Source organism: Aricia agestis, chromosome 8 (genome assembly GCF_905147365.1).
Source record: "Aricia agestis chromosome 8, ilAriAges1.1, whole genome shotgun sequence".
Lineage (NCBI taxonomy): Eukaryota > Metazoa > Arthropoda > Insecta > Lepidoptera > Lycaenidae > Aricia > Aricia agestis.
In genome coordinates this window covers 6,616,137-6,642,658 of record NC_056413.1, presented here as the reverse complement: position 1 = coordinate 6,642,658, position 26,522 = coordinate 6,616,137, and the positions used below count along the sequence as shown (strand labels likewise).

At 38.0% G+C, this 26,522-nt stretch overlaps 1 protein-coding gene across 10 annotated transcripts in view; it reads right to left on the bottom strand.

Moving 5' to 3' along the window:
* The window catches only part of LOC121729604 (TLD domain-containing protein 2), a 208,107-nt gene that overhangs the window by 19,587 nt on the left and 161,998 nt on the right, over window positions 1–26,522 (bottom strand). For 8 of the 10 annotated variants that reach the window (XM_042118170.1, XM_042118172.1, XM_042118171.1 and 5 more), the window contains 13 exons: window positions 25,641–25,741; window positions 24,101–24,294; window positions 23,764–23,839; window positions 22,962–23,120; window positions 20,908–21,000; window positions 20,179–20,436; window positions 18,293–18,481; window positions 17,992–18,134; window positions 14,977–15,101; window positions 14,445–14,607; window positions 12,272–12,419; window positions 10,562–10,615; window positions 9,521–9,613 (listed from right to left, as the gene is read on the bottom strand). In XM_042118170.1, coding sequence (XP_041974104.1) covers window positions 9,521–9,613; window positions 10,562–10,615; window positions 12,272–12,419; window positions 14,445–14,607; window positions 14,977–15,101; window positions 17,992–18,134; window positions 18,293–18,481; window positions 20,179–20,436; window positions 20,908–21,000; window positions 22,962–23,120; window positions 23,764–23,839; window positions 24,101–24,294; window positions 25,641–25,741 — 1,796 coding nt within the window. The remainder of the gene's footprint in view (window positions 1–9,520; window positions 9,614–10,561; window positions 10,616–12,271; window positions 12,420–14,444; window positions 14,608–14,976; window positions 15,102–17,991; window positions 18,135–18,292; window positions 18,482–20,178; window positions 20,437–20,907; window positions 21,001–22,961; window positions 23,121–23,763; window positions 23,840–24,100; window positions 24,295–25,640; window positions 25,742–26,522) is intronic. The other 2 variants (XM_042118167.1, XM_042118168.1) reach the window with 1 other exon arrangement.

Here is a 26,522-nt window from a genome sequence, read left to right as displayed (position 1 = left end):
AAAGCCTGAGAAAGGACATAGGCTACTTTTTTACTGGAAAAAAGGGTTGTAAGGATCGTAAATTTGTTCAAAAAATTCATAATAGATGGCACCGTGCGTCTTCTACATCGCGCTGACGCTTGCTCAAAAGTCTTTCTATAAGAGGTGGTATCATCTTACATTTAAGTCTCGATTTTTTTCGATTGTTATATCTATTCTACGGTATTAAATAACTCAGTACTTTATCTGTGCAGGCAGTGACGTAACCTTAAGACCAAATTTCACCAACGACTGTTAAAGTTAATGCTCGAATTAGTATCACGTTAGCTGTTTCGTTTTTCATATGAATGAAAGAGAAGACAGGACATTTTAACAAGCTGTTAACACTAACAGACGTTGGTGATATTGGGGCTAAACCTATCAATGATAAATAGTTTATGGGTAAAGTTGTGTAATTGGGGGGCTAAATAAGCTTTAAAATTTGGCATAAAATATAAAGTTTAATATAAAAAATGAAGTACTTATTGTGTGCACACCGCACAGCTGTATTGATTTAAGGGGTACCAGGGTTTTTTTATAAAAGCTTTTGACACCAATTTAGTTGACATCGCGCGCTATAAACTGAAGTCCACGCGGACGAAGTCGCGGGCAACAGCTAGTACTTTATATGGCAAAGAAACGTTTGCCGGGACAGCTAGTAATATTATGTATTATACAATAATTTTATGACGGAAAAATCACAGTAAGCATGATAAACGAAGTTGCACAATTCTATTCACTAGCACTCCTGATTGGCTTGCGCCAAAAAAATTACCAACTAACACTCTGTTGAACGGATAAACCTATCTAGAACCTCAGAAAACGAGCAGTACTTGTGTAATATTTATATCTTTACTAGATGACGCCCGCAACTCCGTTGCGTCAAAACTCGTTTATCGCGCGTGAACCGTACGTTTTTCCGGGATAAAAAGTATCCTATGTCTTTTCCCGTGACTTCAAGTATCTCCATGCCAAATTTCAGCAAAATGGGTTTAGCGGTTTGAGCGTGAAGAGGTAACAGACAGACAGACAGACACACTTTCGCATTTATTATATATCTCTATCTATGTGATATTTTATTGTTTATTAATTTGTGCGTGTCGTCCAGTGTGGTACCAAATTCCCGCCTAAAGTATTCTATAAAATACTACAACTATGTGTTAAAAAAATCCATACTAATATTATACATGCGAAAGCGTGTCTGTCTGTCTGTCTGTCTGTTACCGCTGAACTGATTTTGCTGAAATTTGGTATGAAGATACTTTGAGTCCCGGGAAAGGACATAGGATACTTTTTGTCCCAGAAAAATGCACGGTTCCCGCGCGATAAACGAGTTTTGGCGCAACGGTGTTGCGGGCGTCATCTAGTATAACATAATAATTTAAAGCTTAATTCTTAGTTCCTTTCTGATTTGGTCCTACTTTATTGTAAGTAACCAATAAGTTTTATAGCTTTCTTGATAAGCTAGCAAATAGCAATAAACAGATTTGATAAAACTCCGGTCAAAAGGATTGTTTGTATGTGTAACACTTGCATAGGGGCCTTATCAAAAGAACAATTGACTAATCACTTAATACATTTAAAATGTTTTACATAATATTATCATTATTAGTTAAGTTTTCTTTAGTACCGTCTACAGCGTATAGACCAGCGGTTCTCAACTTTATTTGTGGCGGACCGCGGAACCCTTTTGAAAAGTTACAGAACCAAAAAAGGATGTTTTGCCTTTGAATTAATTGTCTCCATGCTGGTGTCTGATGACATATTTTATAAAAACAATTGATGTATCTCTTACGTAGCCCCCACGAAGACTTTGCGGAGACTGGTCTTGTACTCTGTATATTTTTAAACGGGCATTGGCCGACCACACATTCGCATCATTGCAACTCCTGTAAGCTAAGATAAACAGCGGAACCTTATAATAATGATCTCAAGGAGCCCGAGGTGATAAGGTAAAACTGTCTTGAGAGCCGCAACGAAATTACTATAATATTAGTAAGTAAGTTCTGTTGTATACTCTACAATCCATTCGTATGATACTCTAGAGCAGGGGTCACCAAATGGTGGACCGCGGTCCGCATCCGGACCGCCGACCCTGGATTGTGTGCGGACTACCGACCAAACATTTTCGAAGATGAACTTCGTTTAATTGCACCAATTTCACTTCAAACTTCAGACAGATAATTAGCAACAAAAATTATCACTTTTCTCATTGCTATGTGAATAAATACTTTTGTAATTTCTGTAATTATCTTTGCTTAAAAATATTTTTTATAAAATGTGCGGACCGCGAAGGTCATTTCATTCCTTAAAATGGACCCCGAGCGAAACTAATTGGTGTCCCCTGCTTTAGAGTCTTAGATTACTCTAGAATGTACATTATAATGTATACAACAGAACTTATTTACTAATAAAGTAATAATAATAATAGCTCCCATACCGGTTTCGGTGACGGTGGCCGGTTTCATTGAAACCAGGCCAGCTACGCAGGAGTCATTTTATAGTGCCCAAGTGTGTGCGCAGTACACAAGAGCACTCTCTATTCCTTTACTCTCATAACCCAGTGGGACGGAAGACCGACACGACCGGCGAGAGATCAGGCGCAGGACCGACTTTTTACATGCCCATCCGACGCATGGATCATCTTACTTGTCAGACAATCAGGTGATCAGCCTGCACTGTCCTAACCAAACTTGGAAATAACATGTTTCCAACGCGGGAATCGAACCCACGACCTCCGAGTCAAGAGCCGCGCTCTATATACCACTAGACCACGGAGGCGACTAATAAAGTAATTTCGTTGCGGCTCTCAAGACAGTTTTACCTTACGCATGCATGGATGATGAAGACTGTAGAGTCTACAACATCCATGCTATAGAATATAGATTATTATTATTAAAATTTTGATTTTGGCGCAACGGAGCGTCATCTAGTAATTCATACTCGTATTTAATTTCGAGTTGCAATACTTGCAGTATCGCGATAATCTCCGAAGGTAAGTGACTTACATTCTAAATAGTTACCGAAATATAATGAGCTAATTGGCACCCATATAAGCGGTATAGGAAAGACCTTATACACGTCATATTAAATGAAACCTGAGACCCCAGACTTCCGCACATACACCGTATATATCTGATTTATAGTAGTCGCTCTATCATTGATCAAACACTCTTAATCTCAGATTAAGTGTCTACTATCTATTTTGCAAATATTTTACAGTCTAGTAGCTTGAGACGAGAAGATTTGATCCGCAATTATAGTGCGTGGTATAACACGTATAAACTCACGGAATATATAACACTACTATAAACTAGCCTATCGTATCGCTTACGCCCACTTTGAAAACAAATTATGTTTTAGCGCCCCCTTTGTTTCAATTTAAAACACAACGCCCTCATTTTTTTTTTCTGCGTCCCACACCGCCCCCCTTTAGAGCTTCAGCGCCCACAAGGGGGCGTTATCGCCCACTTTGGGAAAGGCTGTTGGGCTACCCTTTTTTCTCCATTCAGTATTAGGGTCATTTTATAGCTTAAAGTTTAAACACAAGAAGCGCTGTATTTATTTTATCCATACTAATATTATAAATGCGAAATTGTGTCTGTCTATCCGTCTGTCTGTCTGTTACCTCTTCACGCCCAAACTGCTGAACCGATCTTGCCTACTTTTTGTCCCGGCAAAATGTACGGTTCCCGCGCGATAAACGAATTTTGGCGCAACGGAGTTTATAACAACTGAGCGATTTTATCTTTTCCTTGCAAGTACATGGTCACAATCTTAATTAACAAAGACGTGTTTATGTTGCTGTTGCTGTTCAAAACTACTTCATAATAATTTGAAACCTGATCAAAGACTGCAATGTGTTGCAAAAATTTAGGGAACATTAAACTTGTAAATGCTAATTTAAATTCATATCAATTGTAAATAAGCACATACTTTTTTCTTTTTTCAGCTGCAAAACGTATTTTCCTATTCCTAGACCTGGATAATACGCATATTTAAATATAAGCTAACTATGTAGTTACAAGAGAGGTGTAGGTTGTTTCTTGTTTTGAAAATAATACTTCTCGGAGACATAATTGCAACCTGCATCTTACTTTCTTAAGAAAAACATTACTTTTATAATAGGAGGGTATACCGCATAAGGGCGAGCGCTCACACAAAACACGACAGTCTCAAGACAGAGCTGACAGACTTTTAATTTATTACAATTTTTTATTTCATTAAAAACAGTCTGTTAAAAAAGATTAGACGCTGTCCGCTGAAGTTTTTTTTAATTCTTAATTGGTAATAAAGAGATTTTTTAATTCTTTTTATTCCCATTTTTTTATTATCAATTATTAAATTTTAATTCTTAATTGATAATAATAAAAAGAAGCGAAAAATTATTATTTTTCGCTTCTTATTACCACAGACAGCGTTTGTACATTTTAAATATGATTCAAATTTATCATCCTTACATTTTTTATTACATAAAGTGATTTTAAACTTTATTTGTAATTTAAAGATGTTAGGCGTCTACTATATTTTGACAAGCTGTAGTTGTTAAGTGGGCGCACCTTATTTGTTTGTATTGTAAATAGACTGTCTTAGGACTGTCGTGTCTTAAGCGAGCGATAGCCCTGCTGTGCTGTACATTCTGCTATTTATATGGGTCCCGCTTTTTCCAGTTTCCTTGGTATGCGACCGGTTCTAATTGAGAAAATGAAACAAGATCCTACCAATTAGTCGTATAAGTGGATAAGCAAACATACAACATAATGCCAAGTGTCACGTTACAACATTATGCATGTTGGCCTTAACCATTGACCCATCTCGTAAGAAAAACGTCGCGAATCGTTTAAGATTCTGTTGTTTTTGTTTTATTATCCACAGTTATAATAATTGAAGTAGATGTTGGTCGCAACACTCGCAACTTTGTTTTCGCAGAAATTCGAAAGTATGATGACTAAACGGTCCATTTTCCGAGACAACAAAGACCCCGTCTTTCCCGGGGGCCGGGACATACACATTAAGATAGGTTCAGAGGTTCAAGCGTGAAAAGGTAACTGGCAGACAGGCATACGTAAGAGTTGATGAGAGAAGAGTTGAAAGAAGGACATAGCAGAAGAGTTTAAACGCTCTTAATTTAAGTAATTTGGGTACACCGTACACACTACACAGCCACATTTATAATTTCATTACCCTTTTGTTATATTGGTTTTCTAATTTCTACAAACTATTAAAAATGAAACTGTGATTGCTATTAATTGTCTTGTATTATATTTTATAATATTGCTAATAAAAAGTTTAATTATTCACTAAAACGTGTTATTAGACTGACTTCCGTGTCAGGATGAAATTAAAGAATATCTTAATTTTAAAAACAAGTATTTTATTTTTCATTGCTATCTTTTTTCTGGTAGCTTATAGTCGTAAATGACTTGGAAAGCTTTTACTTATGGCGGTTTTAATTTTTCGCAATATTTGTAGTTTGAAAAGCGAACAATTGGCAAATTGCAATGAAATATTGCAATCATATTATTGGGCTTCCAGAAATAAGTACAGTTATAATAATCAGAAGATGCATTTAATAACCTCATTGTATACGATTCATTAATAAAATATTCCATTAACAATTTTTCCATTCTTTAGTTTTCCACGAGTCGCGACCAACAAATTAACATCAAAACACGATTAACTAGAGTTATATTACTATACTGTTTACTTCCTAAATTTATTAGCCCATTAAGTAAATAGATTTTTTTTCGAAATTTTTTAAAGAAAATTTTCCGCGCCTAAGTGTGTCAAGTCTACACCTACAATATTAAAATTCGATTGCGACAGAGTTGTTTATCGACGGTTCTATAAACGTACAAACAACAACACTAATTAGTAATTACTATAATATTATTCGAGAAAGATCCACCTAAGGCCGCAGTAAAACTTGGTGAAGGTGCGGCTGCTCTATCAGCTATTAGATTATACGTCTTGTAAAATGTAGAGTGGACTTTAGGTCTTTACTGTCTATCTAGGTCATAACTCATAGGCTCTAAGTCTAGAGTATTTCTATAATCATCTTTTACGCATTAACAGATTAGAGAAACAGCTTTGATAACTAAAAAACCTTCTAAGCGCAAGTCAGACTCATGCACCAATGGTTTATTCACAGGACAGTAGACTTAAGTATTTGATATGAACTTTAATGCCTTAACAGACAAACAGAAGGACGGCAAAGTGATAAAAGGGTTCCGGTTTTCCGTTTCCGCACTGAACCCAAAAAATAGTTGACAGCATTTGCAACAGCTTCAATTTTTTTAAACATCCCAGAAAGAGGTTTTTAACTGCTACCATCGTCCAAGAGTAGAGTAGAGAGACATCGGTCCCCGAACAAAAAATTGTTTGGAGGCTCTCAGGAAGGGACTACTCTCAGAACTTTCGCACCTTGGGGACTCCTTATAATAATAATTGATACTGCAACTACGACGGTAGCTACGCCCTTGTCCAAAAGGTTGTTATAAAAATAAACACTAATTCAGCTGGTCATCCTATTAAAACTCCAACAAGATAACAGGTGTCCACTAACTAGGTTATTACAGTGAAAATCACGCCATTGTGTGTCGATCCGTGGTGTCGACAATTTTTCTATCATTACCCATTACCTATTGTATAGGTACTGTCAGGCCGCTTCCTTTCCGACTGTCGCTTGCGACAATGCCGTGACAAATTGATTGACGAATTTGATTGCTAGGCGAGATGCACTGTAGATCGTGTTATACAAAGGTAGCAAGGGCTTCCATACTAATATTTTAAATGCGAATATATCTGAAGATCATATCTTTTAAACTGTTTAACTCCTTTTAATGGAATGAATAGCTTGCTGCTTGAGATCATATTACTTTGAAGTTTGAATTTTTGAGTACCAGAAAAGGACCTGGAATACAACCTGGATTAGTTTTAATTCAAAAAATGCGGAGTTCCCACACTACAAAACAAATTCGGTGCAATTGAGGTTGCAGACAACATGTATAATATTATATTGTAGTATTTTATATTTAGATATAATCAAAGTTTCGTGATAAATCGACTTTAGATAAGTTGGTCCAAACGTAGGAGTTTGGTCCGCAGTTTTAGACTGTAGATGGATTTCTACGATAACGATTAAAGTTTATAACGCTGGTTCTTCTCGTTGGGTTAGTTCCCGAACTTGTGGTACGACCAAGTAGGATCATTTGAAAGTATTATTGAGTAATCTGTTGAGAAATAAAATATTTTAAGTAAAATACGCATCTGTTAAAGTCAGATAATTACAGTCCTGTTTCTTTAAGTTTAGTTTTTTTTTAATCTGCCCACTTATCGAATTAAACAACAAGCCCAAAAGAGTAAATAGTCGAGTTTTTATACCTCAGTTTCCGGTCAGTTAAGGGGAAGGACTCTCAGTTCGGAAACTTCACTTCGATATAACCTTTTACTAATTGATCGCCAAGTAAAAGTTCGAGTCCTTCGCGATAGCATGCCGTAGATGCGTGGACTGGTTATTATTTACTACCAATAAACTACAGTAAATAATAATCATTAGTAAGACAACATAAGGTCATACTCACATTTTAGCGTAACTTTAAAGTAGAGTTTGACAGAAAAGGAGTGCGGCTTGTGTCAAAATCTTCATTAAATTAAAGGGGTTCGAACATTTTTTGTATGGAGCCTGGCATATCTAGCCGCCGGCCATTTTGGTTTTTTTTTTTTTAATTTCCGAAAGTGACATCATGACTCTACTGAATCTTATCTTACTAGATACAGAGACCTTATTTACGAAGTCTGCAGACATGGTAATATTTTTTAACCAAGAGAGTTATGTGTAAATATTATGTAATATAATAATATTATAGTAGTCCAAGTTATTAAGTCACCTCCAGTTTCTCTAGGTAATGATAATTGCCTCTACATTGCAACAATTAATACACCAGTAATAAGAGTTTATGTTACAGTTACTGGACATTTAGTAACTGTTAGCGTACTGCTAATTGCTTATTATCATGAACACAATACAGTGTTGTGACGAGGATGATTTGTTTGTACAAAACATTAGTTTTATAAAAATAGACTAAGTGTCTAAACACACCAAGCCGAAATTACGTCGCGTTATATTGTATGCGTTTGACATTTCTGACGTAATCATGCCGAACTTCCGCCGCGGAACTTCGGCATGGTGTGTTTAAACACTTAAAGTGATGACTTTTTTGTTGCTTCTATTTTTTTTTGGGAAGGGTTAAAATGTTAGGCTCGCATCAGCAGCCCGAGCACATGAACTGATCCAAAAATCCTGAAGCGTGATATTCTCTTCTCTTCAGCCCTGGATTTATAAATAGGCGGTATAGGCCGCGGCCTAGCGACAGCAGCGTCCTAGGGTGGCGGCAGGTTCCTAGGGGAGCAGCAGATTTCGTACATGGGACGGCAGAAATAAAGCACCTATAAAATAATGAATCCGGCACTGCCTCTCTTTCTAACGCGTGTCGTGAATGTTCACTTCTGCCGGCACTCCGGAGTGCAACCCGTTGTTTTTGTTTATTGTCTGGAAATTAGACTTTAGCTCTACAACCTTTTCCGTCTTTTTGTAAAATTTCGGAATAATGGAATGGACACTTGAAAACGTAAATTTGGCAAAAACCTAAACGTAGTTAACAAATGCCTGATAAGACAGTAGCATTTTAGGTGGCGTTAAGTATGAAGAAAATGATTTAATATAATCTATAAGATATTTAAAGTTTAATAAGTAGCCAATAGTAATATTAATAACTAAAATATTAAGAAAGAGATGCCTACCTAAGAAGGGAAAGGAGGAGATAGTATTAAAACTCTAGTCATACAGATGAATTCAAAATCGAGTATCCAAAGCAAGCCTTATGCTTCTGCTGAACCACTAAATATTAACATTCAGTAGCTAGTATGAATCATTCCTTAGCCTCTAGGGTTGTGCAATACATGAATCTATGTGCATTCAGTCCTGTCGGAGACGTAACTTAATGTGACAACCCTGCATAACAACTCAAAAACAATATAATAAAGCAATAATAAGCGGTCGTAAATTTCATTTTCGACTATCTGTATTTAGAGTTTAGTCTGTGACGTATTTTATTGATGTTTAATGTTTATGCAAGTCAACGATTATTTTGCACCGATTAATATAATATCATTGTTTGTCTCAAAAGGCAATGTACGTTAAGACATTGTTCAATGTGCATATTTTTATATTTAAACTGCTTTTTTTAAAAATTTACACAAAGATAATTTTAAAAAGTCATTAAAAGGCACTTCGACGTAAACAGTTTCATGTAGTTTTTTTTTGGTGTTTACTTAATTACTTAGTGAAGTTACAATAAAAATTTTAGTAATTCAATGATTATGCAACCATTTCTTCCACCAAGGAAAATATGCAATATTAAGATTTTTAACAGGGTTGTCACACTCTAGTTTTGTGGAGTAGACGCAACAGCTCTAAACACAAACATTCCCGCTATAGTACCTCTGGCTGGGGTTCCTCTCCGAGGGAGTCACCCAAGGCCTCGGCCTGACTCTTCATTATAGAATATATTTTCACATACGGCGCCTTCAGCAGCTATGTGAGCGCAGGTCACAACATATCATTTTAAAAACTGTTCTACAGAATGACGTGTAATGCTTGCGACATTCAAACTAAAAAAAGTTTGACACATGTCAAACGTGACAGTTGACAGAAGCAAGAATAAACGTCATTTAAATTCTTCTAAATAATTTTAAACTACCCTACTAATAACCTTTAATTACTGTATATTCTTCGTGGGGAGTGCTGTTCTGTGATAATTTTATCGTGAATGTCGTGACATGTTAAAAATAGGTACGTGAAATCAGATAAAGATGTAGCATTGCATGTCTGATTTATTATAGTTATTACAAAATTAAATTCTTTAGTTTTTTGTAACTTCAACGCCAACGAAAGATACAAATAAAATCTATTGTTAAATAAAAACGAGTTTACTTGCGTCAGTAACATGTTACGTATTGTGAAACCTAATATGTAGAGATTATGTCTCATAGAATAAAAGTGCTAATGTTCATACAAAATACATTTTGAAATCAAAACACTTCCATTGAGATAAAAATTGTAGTGCTTTGTGGACCATACATTAAATGCGTCGTAACAGTTTATCGTATAAAAGAGATAAATACATCAAAATTATAATGAATGTTCTCCATAATAATATTGAAAGCATAAATCATAACTAAACACAATTAGTTCCCTTTTTGGCAAATGTAAGGCGTTGAAGTAACATTATAAGTCCCACAAAAATATTTTATGAATTTAGATGCAAGTAATAATTTATATAAACGCCATATTTATACATTTGATGAATGGTCCAATCCAAAAGTATCAAAATTCTTGTTCAATGTGTACTGTACTGTAAGATAAAAGAGTGACGTAATATTGTTAGTGTGTTAGAGAAAAAAAGCTTCGTCATCTGTGATCCAAAGATCCTGTCAGTTAATAAATAAAAAATTAGTAGCAAAATTGTAAAAAAAAACTTACCTCCCAAGATTCTCTTGTGATATCAGACACATCCCCTGAACTGCCAGTGCGTTCCTAAAACAAATAATATGACACTTAGTTTTTTTTTTCTTTTTTTCGCTATATTTAATAGTTATAAGTTACGATGGGGCTGCACTGGCATGCCATGTATGGCAAAAGCCCTTTATTTAAATAAAGTTTAAAAAAACGCTATCTTATAAGATTTTGGCGCAATTAAGATTTTGCCTATCCTGCATTAGAAATTAGGCTTACCTAACATTTTTTGTAGCCTTTTACCGTCTAGTAGAGTAAAGAAATATTACTAAGATGCTATCACTAAGCACAAAATTGGAAACTAATTATAATACGGTTATCTTGAAATACAATAGAGCCGTTATCTTGAGTGATTACAAGAGGTTTGTCGCGAAGTAGCCGCGTACCTAGTAAGTATGTGCTCAATGCATCATCGTCATCATCATCAGCCGTACCTATCCACTGATAAGACTGATTAAATTGCCCTATTAAACAACCGACTTTATCGTGGCTACGATAAAATTAATACGTTTAATCCCATCGATATAATTGAAGATAAAATATTACTTAGGCAAAAAATATCAGAATTTTACCCAACATGTAGTCTAAACTTTATATCAGATTTTTTATAAGCTAGGTGTTTATAAAGAATAAAAAAAATTATAATTTTTAGTTGTAAAAATATTGTATTGCTAACAAATGGCAAAAATTCGTTTTCTTAAATTTTGGTTTTTATAGATAAAAGTACTAGATAATGTACTTAGTAGGGACGTCAACATGATCCAGGGGAGGGCAGCTGCCCCCACTGCCCCCCCCCCCCCCCCCCCCCCCCCGGTACGCCCATGTGCACAACGATGGTACTGCAAACTGATGGCCCAATTCAAACATGTTGTCAATTATTCACTTGACATGTGCCGCCATCAGTTTATGCACATTCTCTATTCTATCGCGTTTATCCTGAGATTATGTTAAGCCGGCTGGGTCACTATCAACGCTCCACTTATTCGTACAGAGTACATAAAAAAGAGCTGATAATACTTTAGGGTGTGTATAAGTCCCCTGAGTTCATTGTGAAATTATCAGCGCTGGAACCGATACTTTTTAGGGTTCCGTAGCCAAAATGGCAAAAAAACGGAACCCTTATAGATTCGTCATGTCTGTCTGTCTGTCCGTCCGTATGTCACAGCCACTTTTATCCGAAACTATAAGAGCTAAACTATTGAAAATTGGTAAGTAGATGTAGTCTGTGAACCGCATTAAGATTTTGATACAAAAATGGAAAAAGTCTACTTCTTATCTGTGCCAAATAACATAAAAATTGATCCAGTAGTTCGCGAGATAAGCCATTTCAAATAATTTCCCCCGTTTTTTCCACATTCTCCTATTAGTCTTAGCGTGATAAAATATAGCCTATAGCCTTTCTCGATAAATGGGCTATCTAACACTGAAAGAATCATCAAAATCCGTTGCGTAGTTTTAAACGTTAAAGGGACCAAAGGGACATGAGGGAAAAAAGGCGACTTTGTTTTATAATATATATAGATTAGGGACACATACATACCCTAAAATTTATCACTTTATTTTGTTATATCTTGTAGGCTGTATATATTTTTCTTTTCCTCTTTTTTACACTATTGCTTACTACACTACGCACCCAGTGCGTCAGGAACTGCCTCTACTATATTAGGTGTGACCAACCTTCTGGCCCTGTTTGGGCTCGTCGTCGTCCCACTCGGTGTCGCTGTCGATGAGCTCGTAGCCCTGCGCCGCGAGCGCCGCCACGTCGCCCAGCGGCCCGTACCGGTCCGGCACCCAGTGCGTCAGGAACTTGAATAGGTCGTCCACCCTGGTGGGGAAATATGGGTTAATAAGTAAACAAAGATAATATTATAGCTTGATAACTTACATTACACTAATATTATGATTTTTTTAGTTTCTATTTTTTTGTTACTGTTTCAAGCAATACTAGCTGATCAGTGCGGCTTCAAACTATCTCAGGTATATCAAATATTATTTAATCGGTTCAGTAGCTTAGACGTGAAAGCGTCAGAGACAGACAGAGAGAGATACTTTCGCGTTTATTGGAACGAAGCTCCTTATCGCACGTTGCGAAAGGGGGCTAGACGGAAAAAGTTGTAACGAAACTTTTTGACCGACACTTATTTAATACCAGCGAAGTAGGAGGGCGTTGATGAAGCGATGACGTCAACTGGCGGGAAATTTAAAATTCTACCATTCCTCTATGGCGGGTTTGTTTTTATAACTTCGTTCCATCCGGGTGTCCCTTGCCACCTCTCAAGTTTTTTATATTACTTACGAAGTAAAGGTAATTGTTTCTGTTCTCTGAGTATCTTCATTCTCATCAAAATCAATACCAGATTTGTGTCTTAAGAGTAATAAAAATTCTAAACGTACAACGTACTCAGACTCCTGAACTCTAAACGACATAGTTCACACAACCATTTCTGTTGCATACAAATTATATATTCAAGGTCTGAACGACACATTATCGCCGTGTAGCTAAATTATGTACATAATATAAACAGGTTCAGACAGTAGGTACGTACAGGTTATACTGTAAATAATATTATGTTTGTCAACACAACTCCTTATACATTATGGAGTAAATATTATTATTCTTGATGTATATACATAATGGAGTAAATATTATTATTCTTGATGTATTGTAGATACCTACGCCAAGAAAAACAATTTTGACTTGATTCAGAATATTTAGTTTACGGAAAAGTTTAGTGCGAATTCTAGCAAAAACCGGTATTGTCCTTCAAATGCCCTAGTAGGCCTTTTGAGTTGACATAATATAGGCTTATGATTCACAGTGTTTTTAGACAAATAGACTGTGGTATAACTTATGCGTTGATAAGTTATTTTACTCAGTAGACTAACCGCCGTACTCAAAGATATTTGATTATGATTAACCTTTAATTTTGAAGAGTTTGACAGATAATGTATGGGGCTTATGTGAGTTATGTCAAAATTTTGAATTAATTACATTTAAGAAATTAACACTTTCACAGTCCACCATACAAAAACAAAATCTAGTCCCTCAAGTCTACTCCAATATTCATTGTAAACTATTTATTTATAATGAGTTATAAGGATTATTATTTTATTAAGTAATTTTATATGCTTCTTATTTTTCTATGCTTTTTTCAGTGCCAATGCCAATTCAGTGCAATTTGGATACATGGACTCCACGGTAACCACATTTTCGTATCCGTTTGGATAGCGTGGACTGTGAAAGTGTTAGGCCCGTATAAATAGTCAGTACTAAGGATGCATCTCGGTCTCAAGACCTTGGTTTTGGTTGGCTGTCAAATTTTATTTATTTTTTATTTATTTATTACAAAATTTGGACCAATCACAGAGCCTGAACCGCGTCTTGAGACCGGGACGCATCTTGAGTACTGACTATTTATACCAGCCTTAATGTTCCACTCTGAGTAAGTGAGTACGGCTGTAAGGCCCGTATAAATAGTCAGTACTCAAGATGCATCTCAGTCTCAAGACACGGTTCAGGCTCTGTGATTGGTTGGCTGTCAAAATTTGGACCAATCACAGAGCCGAATCGCGTCTTGAGACCGGGTCGCATCTTAAGTACTGACTACGGGCCTAGGTCAAGCTGACCATACGTTAATTCAAAATGCTAAAGTCCGTCTGGCTGGTTTTTCTTTCTAGCAGTTTGTGTATATGTCACCGATTGTCACGGACATGAAGATACTTTAAGTTCCAAGAAAATATTTAAAATGTTTTATCCCGGAAAATGTATGTTACCGCGCAATAAAAACGACGCAACAAAGTTGCGAGCAACATCTACTAGGTAACATCGCATAGAATATTCTAGTATTACCTGTTTCTGGGCACGCCGAACCAGTACTCGGGCTTCATGCGCTTGCGGCCGTAGGACATGAGGGGGGTGGAGCGGGGGAGGGGCCGCCCTGCCGGCCGCCCCATGCGCAGGCGCAGGTACAGTGGCGGGTCGTCGGACGCGCGCGCCGGACGGGGGATCAGCTCTGTGGTTAAAAATTGGCGTTTATCCATCTATAACGCCGTTCGTATACGAATACAGAAGAACAGAGTACCTTTGTTTTTTCTTTATGAAAATATTGTAAAATGGCAGTACAACTAGCGCCACAATCTTGCGCTAGTTGTACTGCCATATAACTATATATAAATTGATATAGTGGTTTTCGGTTTGACCGAGTACCACCTCAGTCGAAAAATCTTCCTTTACGGCATCCACGCACGTTCACATAAATATAAGTTATTGGTTACTTATTCAGTGAACCAGATAGAAATATATTTTTAATACCAGATAATAGATTTCTAGAGAGAGTTTATAATAGTTTTTTAGTAGAGTTTACAATATGTAGTGAACTTACTATCGAAAGACGCGAACAAGTCTGGCATATCGTCTACTGAGACCATGCTGCGGTAGTCCAGTCTCGGCTGCGCGCTGGACACCGACTTGCTGTGCGAGCGACCGAATCCGCCCAGCGAGCTCCGCCTATAACACAATTTGAATTTAGAATCCATAGACAACGGCGATTTTTTAGGCTCGATGGCAAGCGATAGTGATTGTTCGCAGTGCTTGAAACAATACAAATATCAAAATTTCTACCTCTTTTCAAGTTTCACATTATATTTTATAACAAACACATCGTCGTGTCAACTATTACACCATACAAAATCCATGTACCATCGAGGAAATTGATTTATAGGCAATTGACAGACCAACGTCATTTGGTCGGATCATGTCAATTCAATGTTAATTGTGATTGACGTAATCGGAATCAACTTCTCTGATAGTACATATTTTTTATAATATCAATCACCTTAAATTGTACAACAATAAGTAAAATTATTTATCATAAATAAACATTAGAGATAGTTTTAATAATTAAAACGTTTTACTTAAATACAAAAATAGATCCTCGATACCTGCGAAAAAACATTAGAATTCCAATTTTGAAAATACATAACTACACATGCTAATAAGTTTTAGAACATTGACGTGCCAATCAGGAAACAGTGTAAGATAAACATACAATTTGGACTAGAACTTATAGCTAGAAGGTGAAAATCCTACTGCAATCGCAGCTGACAGGAAGCTAACTCTTGAACGAGGAACAAAAACGGTTGCATATTTAGCATATCATTTTCCTTTTCTTATTATAGATAATATGTCATAATATTATGGTCATTGCCCATTGGTCAGTGAAATATAATAGTAGGCAAGTATATTTTTAGTAACTGTTGGAACTGTGTCAGGCGTATAACCTATATTAGCCTATAATCTTTCTTTAATGACACGGCATTTCGCTAACGCACTGTGACATGATAATATACAACCGTCTTTATGATTATAACAATTATAATTGGAGACCAACGGCTGGTTCTAATCTATAAGCGTGTCGACGTATGGCAGCCGGCCAGTGCATTGACATTAACAAAATATTCTATCCACTCCAACACTATACCTTCCTACCTAAACGATTCTAGTTGTGCCATAACTTTAAATATTTTTTTAAATTCAAAATATCGTCTTAGTTTCATTTTTTGGACGCTAGGTGTAATAGCACAACTAAAATCAATAACTAACATTTCATCTTCTATGAATCCTGAAATAATCATGCTTAATAACAGTTCTGAATAATAAAATTAAGCACAAAAGATGTTTGAACGAAATGCGTTTGCAAAACATTCTTAGATAGCACATTTGGTTATGAAACTTCAATTTAATGTAATGCAAGCGCATTTACGTGAGATAAGAATAAACAAGTAGTAAGACAAGACAATATTCTAGAGGAAACATCGGTGGGGCCTAGAGACGAACAGTGAGTAACACTTATGACGACAAACGAGTGATGACCACGCTGACATTTTTGTCACATTTGGAGCATAGGGGCTAAAATATGCTGGAAAGTTTTTTTATGTTTTCGCTTGCCCACGTTGCTGAAACAGATGTTTACTTACTCTTAACACAAGAAGATTCATAGATCTAAAAAACCTTAGTTATGGCTGTATCCGTATTTGAAGATAAATAGCTTCAAAATATAACAGAAAGAAATTAATGATAACAAAGTACTTGGTACTTTCCTACCCTATCTGAGTCAGTCACAAAACCGCTCCAGCATCTAAAGAGAGCGTAAAGCTTTTCAAACGACGGTGCATTCAAGCGTTCAAAGGGCGTAGCATTCCCGTAATATATGCGTAACGTCATAAAATCAGACAGTAATTATGACGTCATGAAATGTCAGCGTGGTCGCACATGTAGCGGGCGCGCCCGCACGTACCCGGACGCCTCGGCCGCCTCCTCCGAAGGCGTTTTACTCAGGAACAAACCCGTACCGAACTCGACTAGGTTCATTGGCGAGCTAATGAACGCAGCGGAGCCCGGCACGTCCACGGTAGCGGGAAAATTAATTTGCAATATTATTTTTTTTATTAATTTTGGTGAGTCAATTCTGTACTGCCGGGATGTATTGGAGACTAGAGAGCAAGCGTATAAAAATAGCAATATACTCTGGAGTCGCAAAATAGCACAAACGTTATTTTGAGGTTATGTCACGTGACATATAACCTCAAAATAGACTCAAGCTCCATTTGAACTTAGTAGATAATATTTTTAGTGTATTCTATACGTCAATATAATTATTTTGTCTCTAGTGTCCACTTTATAATATTGCAAAGAGTATACATGTCTTGTGTTAGTGTAGCACAGGGCTTCCCAAACTTATTTGTACTGTGACGCCCTTGGGATTTTGCCATTTCTTTACGACGCCCCTCAACCCAGCTCCCAAAAATACTTTCTAATTTTAGAACCAGCCTACACAGGTTAGGTATCACATAAACACTATTTGGATATTTATATTTTTATTAGGAAATAATGACCAAATCAAAAGATAAGTATAGAAATTAAAAGAGATATTTATGAAAGATATTAATGCCAGCAAGGCTGGCTAATGTGAAGGCTGCGCTTGCTTTTCTGAGCATAGCTTCTGAAACCGGGGATTTAGACTGCCCGGGAACTTAGATAAATGATTAACATAATGCGCGCGGCGCTCACTCGATTTAGTTGTGTTGACATGCGACGCCCCGGGGCGTCGCGACGCACAGTTTGGGAAACCCTGGTGTAGCATATATTCTAAGTCTAAAATTGTGTTCATTTAATTGCATCCTAAGTTTACACATAGGTAAGCTTATGATGTCACATCAGCTTGTTAAAAATACATGTGTGAATTTGTGTTTTACAATAGTTATCATTACACAGTATACATAAAGTATACATTCAACTGGGGCACGTGTTAGCAAACGCTAGAGGGAGTGAGAAATATTGGAGGAGTGAGAGAGGTAATATAAATTAATGTTGAGGGCGATTATAAAAAACGTCATACCTGTTGAAAACTTTGGAGAATACGCTCGTGTGGCTATCGGCGGAAGTTGGCAGGGAGTCGCTTTGAGAACTGGGGGCGGTAGCTTGCCCCTCCCCAGTTAGACCCTCTACCCAGGATAGAGGGTAAGATAAGCGTTTTAGCATCTGAAATGACAATACAGAGACTGTTAGGAAACACAGAGAAACGCCAAGACAGTCATGAAACAGTTTGCAACGAAACATATTATATGTGTTAGTCGCTTAAGTTCTCTAATTATTATTTTTTTTACTTGAGACTTGAGTATACATCACATTACACATACCTTGTTCTTCTTATCAGGCTTGGTATTATCCTCCTTCTGGTTGCCGTCGAGCGAGAAAGAGACGGCGGCACTTTTACGCGGCCTCTCGTTCTCGCCTAGCGGCGGCGCGGACAGCGGCGGTTCGGCGCGCGGCAGACACACGGGGGGAACCCAATCCGCGGATAGAACTATGTCCGCGTCGCTGTATACCTGTGTTGTTGTTTGAAGTTAGATTACGATAATGAGAATAAACGGCATTCATTTAAGCCTCCTAAGTAATAAAAATATTTACGCAGTAAAACTATACAAGGACTGTTTTTCTTTATGTGGCATATTTGGAAACGCCGTGACATGAAAGACGGCGGACCTTGAAGTTCGCGCGGAACTAGTTGGCCGCGCCTTAGGTAGGGACTGGGGTGAGGGGGCGGGTTGCTTGCTGCTCGCAACGCACATGAGATTAGACAGTGACCACCAATCTCGAGATATCGTGAACAATAATTATTCAAGTATTGAAAATAATAAATTAAAGACAATTGATCAGTTTTATATTCTAAACTATTGACATCGCCTTTCCGTTTTTTACGCACCGTACGCACTTTGAATGTTATTTCCTTAGATTATCTTTTTATCGGCAGACTCATCTTGCTATTGCAATCTCTTGTGCATTTTGTCTACACTAGCCAGAACTGTCAAAATCAAGCGCCCCCGCCTCTCCGTCCCACCGCTCACATAATTAAGGCGCGGCCAACTAGTTCCGCGCGCACTATAGTTCACAGTGAAAATACTTTTATTAAGGGGGCGACTAACCGTAAAGTGTCGATTTTATAATTCATTTTTATACTTGAAAATAAGTCCCGAATTGTTTCATTTTCTATAATTAGATACTACACGAGAAGAGAGAAGGACGATGTTTGATTTTTGGGGTTAGTCGCCCTCTTAATAAGAGGTTAAATTTTTGTTGCGTCTTTTCCAAACATAGACCTTATTTTCTACAATTTTTCTTACATGTAATTTGTAACCAAGTTACAAATCACATGTAAGATTACGTCGTACCTAAATACAAACAAATGAGATTGATAGTCGAAATATAAAGAAGAAATAAAACCTTTCCAAGAAAGAAGGAGACACAAAGTTCCATGACCGACGATCCTCACATACAGCAGAGTAGTATAAAGAAATTTACAATTAAGAAACTGTCACATAAAGAATATCGTTTACCGTTTCATTCGTTTTTTTTTTCACAAACACGAAAAAATTACACCATAAACACCTAACAAAGCCCTGTTGAAGATGGAAAAGTAACACATACGTTCCTTATCCCATCTCACCTCTAAACAATGACTGTTCATATAGAACTTTAGAAAGTTTTTCTCGAATGTGTTATCGCAATGCAAGTCGTGCAACGGCTCCGGTAGTTCTGGTATTGTTTCTATCTCGTGATAATAGTCCTCGTGCTCGAAATATTTGTCCTAAAATTATTTAGAGTTGTACAGATGGTCATTTTGCATGTTATGGCATAAAAATTATTGACCGCATTTAGTGCCGTCTTATATAACTATATTATTTTAAACATTATTGCGAAAGGCTATGTTATTTTGAAGAACAAAAGCATGCTTGCTTTTCTTTGTTCCTTAAAATTTAATACACTCCAAATTGATAATGACTTAAAAGGCCGGCAACGTACCTGCAGCTCTTTGGATGCTGCGAGTGTCCATGGGCGACGGTGGTTGCTTTCCATCAGGTGACCCGTTTGCTCGTTTGCCCCCTTATTTCATAAAAAAAAAACAGAGCCTAAACCGTGTCTTGAGACCGAGATGCATCTTGAGTACTGACTATTTATACCAGTCTTAGTTTACTAAGTATTCAGCATTGTATTATTATATGTAATTATAGCAATATTACCTTACCTTCTTATTATTATTCGTGTTCACATGCAGCAGCGGATCCCTGATATCAATGCCGGAATCATGGTAAGACAGTTTGACGAGGTGGTGTGCTTCGGGACGCTCCTCGTCCGCGGCGTCGCCCGCTCCGCTGCCCGCCACGCTACCAGCTACGCTACCCGCCACGCTGCCCGCTGCGCTCTCCGCTCGCTCCATCTCGGAGCCCTCGGCGCCGGACACTTCGAGACTCTCTTCCTTACCGCCGTCAGCGTTGGATGATACCTTAAATTAAAAAAAAATTAAAAAATACGGATCTCTAAATCCTTAATAGCCGTACATTTAGCTGCGAATAGTAGCTAATTTAACTTCGTCTGCATTTTGCTGTTCGGAAATTTCTTACAAGCTTAGATATATCGCTGAAGAAATAGCTGCAATTAGGTAGGTAGGTAACTTTGTAACCTTTTTGACGAAAAATGGGGAAACGTAGGTGAATAAAATTTTGCATAGTTATAGTTTATATTATATTGAAGGAGTGCATCGAGCTAATATTATTTTGAAATTATAATTTTATCATACATTTTTTTAACAAATAAAACATTACACACAATACAACACACACACTAGGAAAAATGACAGATTTTTGAGTGACAAGCCTATACATACTAAATATAGGCGTAGGTAGTCCTAATGTCGTTGGAACTAAGGTCGAATTTCGACCATTGGGCGATCTCTAGTAATAATTATTATTCTTACTTCGCTTCCTTGATCGATGGACATCCTGTCCTTGCTTGGTATTGCCCAGTGATGGTCGAGTAAAGATTTTCTCCGGTCCTCTGTGGTTTGTTGCTGAAACGTTAAAATTAATTGCTTTCATGTCTTTGCCCTAACAACAAACGAATAACCTCAGTAAACTGTACAGTAACCATTTTAGCCCTAACTTCAGGTAGATGGCGGATCTACTTTATATATACACGCCGGCCAAATTAGAGGAACAAAACATTTTTTTTTTGTAAATTATTCGCTGTTTTTTATATATTTATTTATTTAATAATTGATGTTTAAAATTATTTTTCTTTAATTTAGGGCATAAAAACGTGTAAAAATCAGCAAAAATCAAAAATTAAGAAAATCTTTGAAATTTCAGTAGTAGGTTTTTAAGTTAAATTCTCCATTTTTAGTAAAGAAATGCCATGTTTAAAGCGTGTAATGCCTTCTATGGATCTCAAGAGGGCCTGGATATGCCATTCCATGCTTGCATTTTGATTGTCAATCATTTCCTGTGGGATATTCTCCTACTTCTCCAGTAGCGCCAACTCGAGCTCCTGGACACATTTTGGAGCTGGAATTTTAACTCGTACCGTTCACCCATTGATGTGCCACACTTCCTCAATCGGATCCACATCCGTAAACCGTGCTGGCCTCTCCACCTGGGCTACTCCAGCATCATTTAGGTAATAATGCCCGATTTTTCTACCCTATGTACAGGCATAAAATTGAAGTTACTGCCTAAAACTGTGTAAAAGGCACAACATGCAGTTCCAGGATGTCTGTGCTATAGCCCTGTACTGTCAAAGTACCATCATTAACAATTATCAGCTCTGTGCGGGCTCCAAATCATATGCCACCCCAAACCATTACGAAGCCTGCATGATAGGCCACTGTTTCCGTTAAGTTTGATGGCCTATGGCGTTCCTTACGATTTACTCACATTCTTTATCGCCTGTCAACAAAATTTACACATAATTTGCTCCAATCACTGTACAGCACACGATTTCACTCACCGGTCAAATTTTGATGTTCACGCGCAAACTTAGCCTGGCTCTTTGGTGTCCTGTCTCTAGTTTTGGTACCCTTGCTGGCACTTTTGAGTTTAATTTAACTTCTTTGAGTCTTCTTCTTACTGTAAAATCACTTACACGTACATCTCGGACCTATTACGACAGGTTTCGTGTCTGCAAAGCAGTTTGAGGTCGATTTCTTAAAGCTTGTACCCTTACAAAACGTTCATCCTGAACCATTGTCACCCGATATCTGCCTTGTTCTCGTCTCCGAACGAAAAATCAAGCTCTCTATAGCGTTGAAAGTTACGATGGACCACGGAAGCCGATACACCTGAGGCCTGACTGAGCGAACGGTAGGTGTGACCTTTCTCTATCGTGGTTACAGCTCTAGCTGTCGTAGATGCTGGGAAATCATTCATTTTGTATCTAAGCAATGTGTTCTTCTAAAAACCAAACAATGAAATGAGCTGGCATACCTCGCACCCCGCTAAAAACGCTATTCTTATCAGAAATACTTACAACGTCAATCATCGAAAAACGCTTATTGGGCATAATTGCAATAAAAACCTGTCAACTTGCCAGTTTTGTTCAATATTTTATTTCTTAAATGAGCTTAGAAACTATAAAAAAGGATTTCACACAGCCCGACCCACTTGAGTTCAAGTTCTACACACACTATGTTCCGCTAATTTTGCCGGTGTGTATATATTAAGGTTATTTCAAAACTGTCATAATCATGATCCTTGGAGTAGGCTTGACACAACCCGAATAAATTAGCCTCCGCCATCTGCCTATCAATCTAGATTACTGCTAGTGGATTTATTTATAGGCAGTTTAGGCCATGGCCTATGGATATCCACGTCTTATAGCGTCCTTGAGGTGGGAGGGGGGGGGGGGCAAGTTCGTAAGTGGAATAAGTGCATGAAAAGTGTATATTTTTACTGTGAAACATGAATTTCCACCAAGAAGTTAGTGGCCTGTACTCATAAAAATATAAATCCGGCCCTGATATCTAGTAAGCAGTACCTGAAGCGATGTGGGCGTGACCAAGTCCCGGTCGAACGCCTTAGGGAAGGCGGCGCCGCCACGTTCCTCTGTATCGGCGGAGGCGTGGAGCGTGTCCCCGCCCTCCCCACCCTCTCCACCCGCCCCGCCCGCGCCTGCAAGCTCGGGGAATGTCTCGTCCTGGAATACGTGACGCCATCATTAGGAGTAGCAGGTAACAATAACTATACAATAAATAACTCCCACACCGGTTTCGGTGACGGTGGCCGGTTTCATTGAAACCAGGTCAGTTAAGCAGGAGTAATTTTATAGTGCCCAAGTGTGTGCACAGTACACAAGAGCACTCTCTATTCCTTTACTCTCATAACCCAGTGAGACAGAAGACCGACACGACTGGCGAGAGACTTTTTACATGCCTATGCGACAATTGGATCATCTTACTTGTCAGACAATCAGGTGATCAGCCTGCATTGTTCTAACAAAACTTGGAAATAACATGTTTTCAACGCGGGAATCGAACCCACGACCTTTGGAGTCAAGAGCCACGCTCATAACCACTTGACAATGGAGGCTGGCAGTAGCGGGTAAGGCTAGACTTCAACGTCGCGCTGACTATCATGATGAAATAGTTTATGCTACCTAATGTTACCTACGGTATAAGTGAATTGTTTACGTAGATTTTAAACAGATTTTTAGAGTTGGTATATTTAAAATTTGTTTGGATATTGGTGTTATAAAGTATCAAGAAGAGATTCTGATAACTTTGTTTAGTATTTACATAATGTTACATGCTGTAGGTTCTTTAATTGTAAAAACATTTTACCTTGACTAGAAGCGAATCTTTGCCGGGCGAATGTTCGGCCTTGTTACTCATGTAGTAGATTTCAGCTTGCTCCACTCTGAAAATTGTGAAGGGATTTTGTGATAAATTAATATAAAATAATATCTGTATGGCGAAAATTGCAACCAAATTTAATTAGTGCTAGCTTAACTAAATACAGTGATGATATGAAATTCAAGATGTTTTCCTCCCTATCAAATTACATTACTTTATTACAAAAATATATTATATCAGTACCTATATTATTTAATTTCCAAGGTACCTAACTTCCTATATTTGTGTACAAAACTCGGTACGCAAGCACGCAACCGGTACGTACTTGTGCGTCCCATGGTCGGGGCCGTGCGTGCGCATGTGCGCAATGTCGTAGAAGATGGCGGCGTTGACGACGTACTCCATCGGCGCTATCACGCCGTACGACTCCGGCCCGTGCTCCATCACCAGCGTGTCGGACACGTTGGGGTCGAACATCACGGCGTTCGGCGTCACCAGCAGAACTCCTGATACCACGCCCTGGAATTACGATATATAGGAATTAGAATAGGTTAGTACTATACATACCATTTAGGGATATTTTAATTTTTAGGGTAAATAACATTAGAACGTCGCGGGTGATGCATTTTTAAATTATCTATTCAAAATCTATTAATTCAATGTGTAGTAAATAAAGCAATATGAACTGCCCACTTGCTCGGTGCACCACTCTAAGGTTGCGTTTCCACCGGAGATGAGCTAAGCTGCGTTGCGAGGAATGTGTTTTTAACAACCAATAGAAGCTCTTCATTTGGCTGACCACGGTCAGCGCAACGATTCTATTGGTTCTTGTAAAACACATTCCTCGCAACGCAGCTTAGCTCATCTCCGGTGGAAACGCAGCCTTATAGGGTCCACGACGTTTATACGTGGGAGAGCCATGCTTCGGCACGAATGGGCCGGCTCGACCGGAGAAATACCACGTTCTCACAGAAAACCGGCGTAAAACAGCGCTTCCGCTGTGTTTCGCCGAGTGAGTGAGTTTACCGGAGGCCCGATTCCCTTCCCTATCCTCCCCTATTCCCTTCCCTTCCAATCCCCACCCTCCCCTATTACTCTATTCCCTCTAAAAGGCCGGCAACGCACCTGCAGCTCTTCTGATGCTGCGAGTGTCCATGGGCGACGGAAGTTGCTTTCCATCAGGTGACCCGTTTGCTCGTTTGCCCCCTTATTTCATTAAAAAAAAAAAAAAAAAACGACACGAGCATCTCTCTCATAGAATTCAAAATTGTAAATTATTTTTACATACCCAACTATAAGAAAAAGTTCAAAAACCGCAGACCATTGAAAGACACGAATCATAATAAATTCCAAAAGACATTTCTATTCGCTGACGAATAATGGTCCAATTTTATTGCCTACTCATGCGCCTCCGAGCGAACTAATAAAATATGTCCTGGAGGCAAATTAAACGCGCCCGAAGAAATATAAGTTCGTTTTTCAAACGGAGGTTTTATGGGGTCAGATGCGGAATAATAACGCGGTTATTTTTCGTGCGGCAATGTTTTCTTTCTGGGTCTCGATTCTCGTATCTTGCATGTTGAGTTCGATTTTAGGATAGTATTTCTCGAACAATAATGTATCACTGAATATAGCTATAACTTGCCATAGTACCAATTGACTTTGGCTCATTGTACGACTTTTTATAACTTGCGAGGGTATAGAGACGTCCATCATCCATGGCATACTAAAAGAAGACTCCTCGAAAAGACAACATGGTTAAACCTTGGTGAATCAATCAAGTTTTAGCAATTATTTAGCCCATGTACACTTACGCTACACTTAATGGTGATAAAGCAAAGAATATTCTAGAATCTAGAACATACCTGTCCATCAGTGATATGGCGGACGTTGATCTTGAGGAAGCGCTGCGGGGCGGTGCTGGCCGGCGCCTCCGGCGACACGGGCCGCAGGCTGTCCAGGATCTCTGGAAACGGAATGATTATTGCTATTAAGATTAAACATTGTAGGTAAAGATAGTCAAAAGAGAGTTCACATCCGGGTTTTTATAGAAACCAAATAACGATAGTGAGGGAGGAGTTTCCTACAAAAAGGTGGTGAGATGATGTGATGGTAAAATGCTCCAGTCTCGAAATCAGCGAACAGCGGGGCGTGTTCCAATGTATAGATTTATATGGACAGGCCTCGAAAACCAAGCGGCGCGCGGCGTACGAGACAACTTATCCATAATCCATGTAAATCTATACATGCTAACGCGCCGCCGCCGCTTCCTCCCTACTGCCCGCTAGTTTCGAGACTGAAGCCTGAGCCTATTTTGTAAAATCGAATAATTCAACAACAACCTGACAGTTTTCCAACAGAAAATCTAAATATTGTAAAAGATACTAAATGAATAATAGGCAGGTTTATCAATATTGAGCAGTATAATAAAACTGCGCAGTTAATTTATCATGAAACTTAGATCTTAAAATATGTAAGTAATAATTGCAAAATTGAAAGTTGCGTCCTTTGGTGGAAAAAAATTAGAAAGGGTGGCAACCTTACAGCAATGCCACTTGCCAGTATTTTTCAGCGCTAATATTAGTATTATGAAGCAATGATTCATAAAGTACACTGTAAACTGAAAAGTAAATACTAAATAGTTTCAATGACTATTTTATTATAACCTAGTCTGTAATTGTACACTTAGCTATAATTTGGGGTTAATATAGCCGTATGCGGTACGAAGCACGAGTGTGTGCATAATT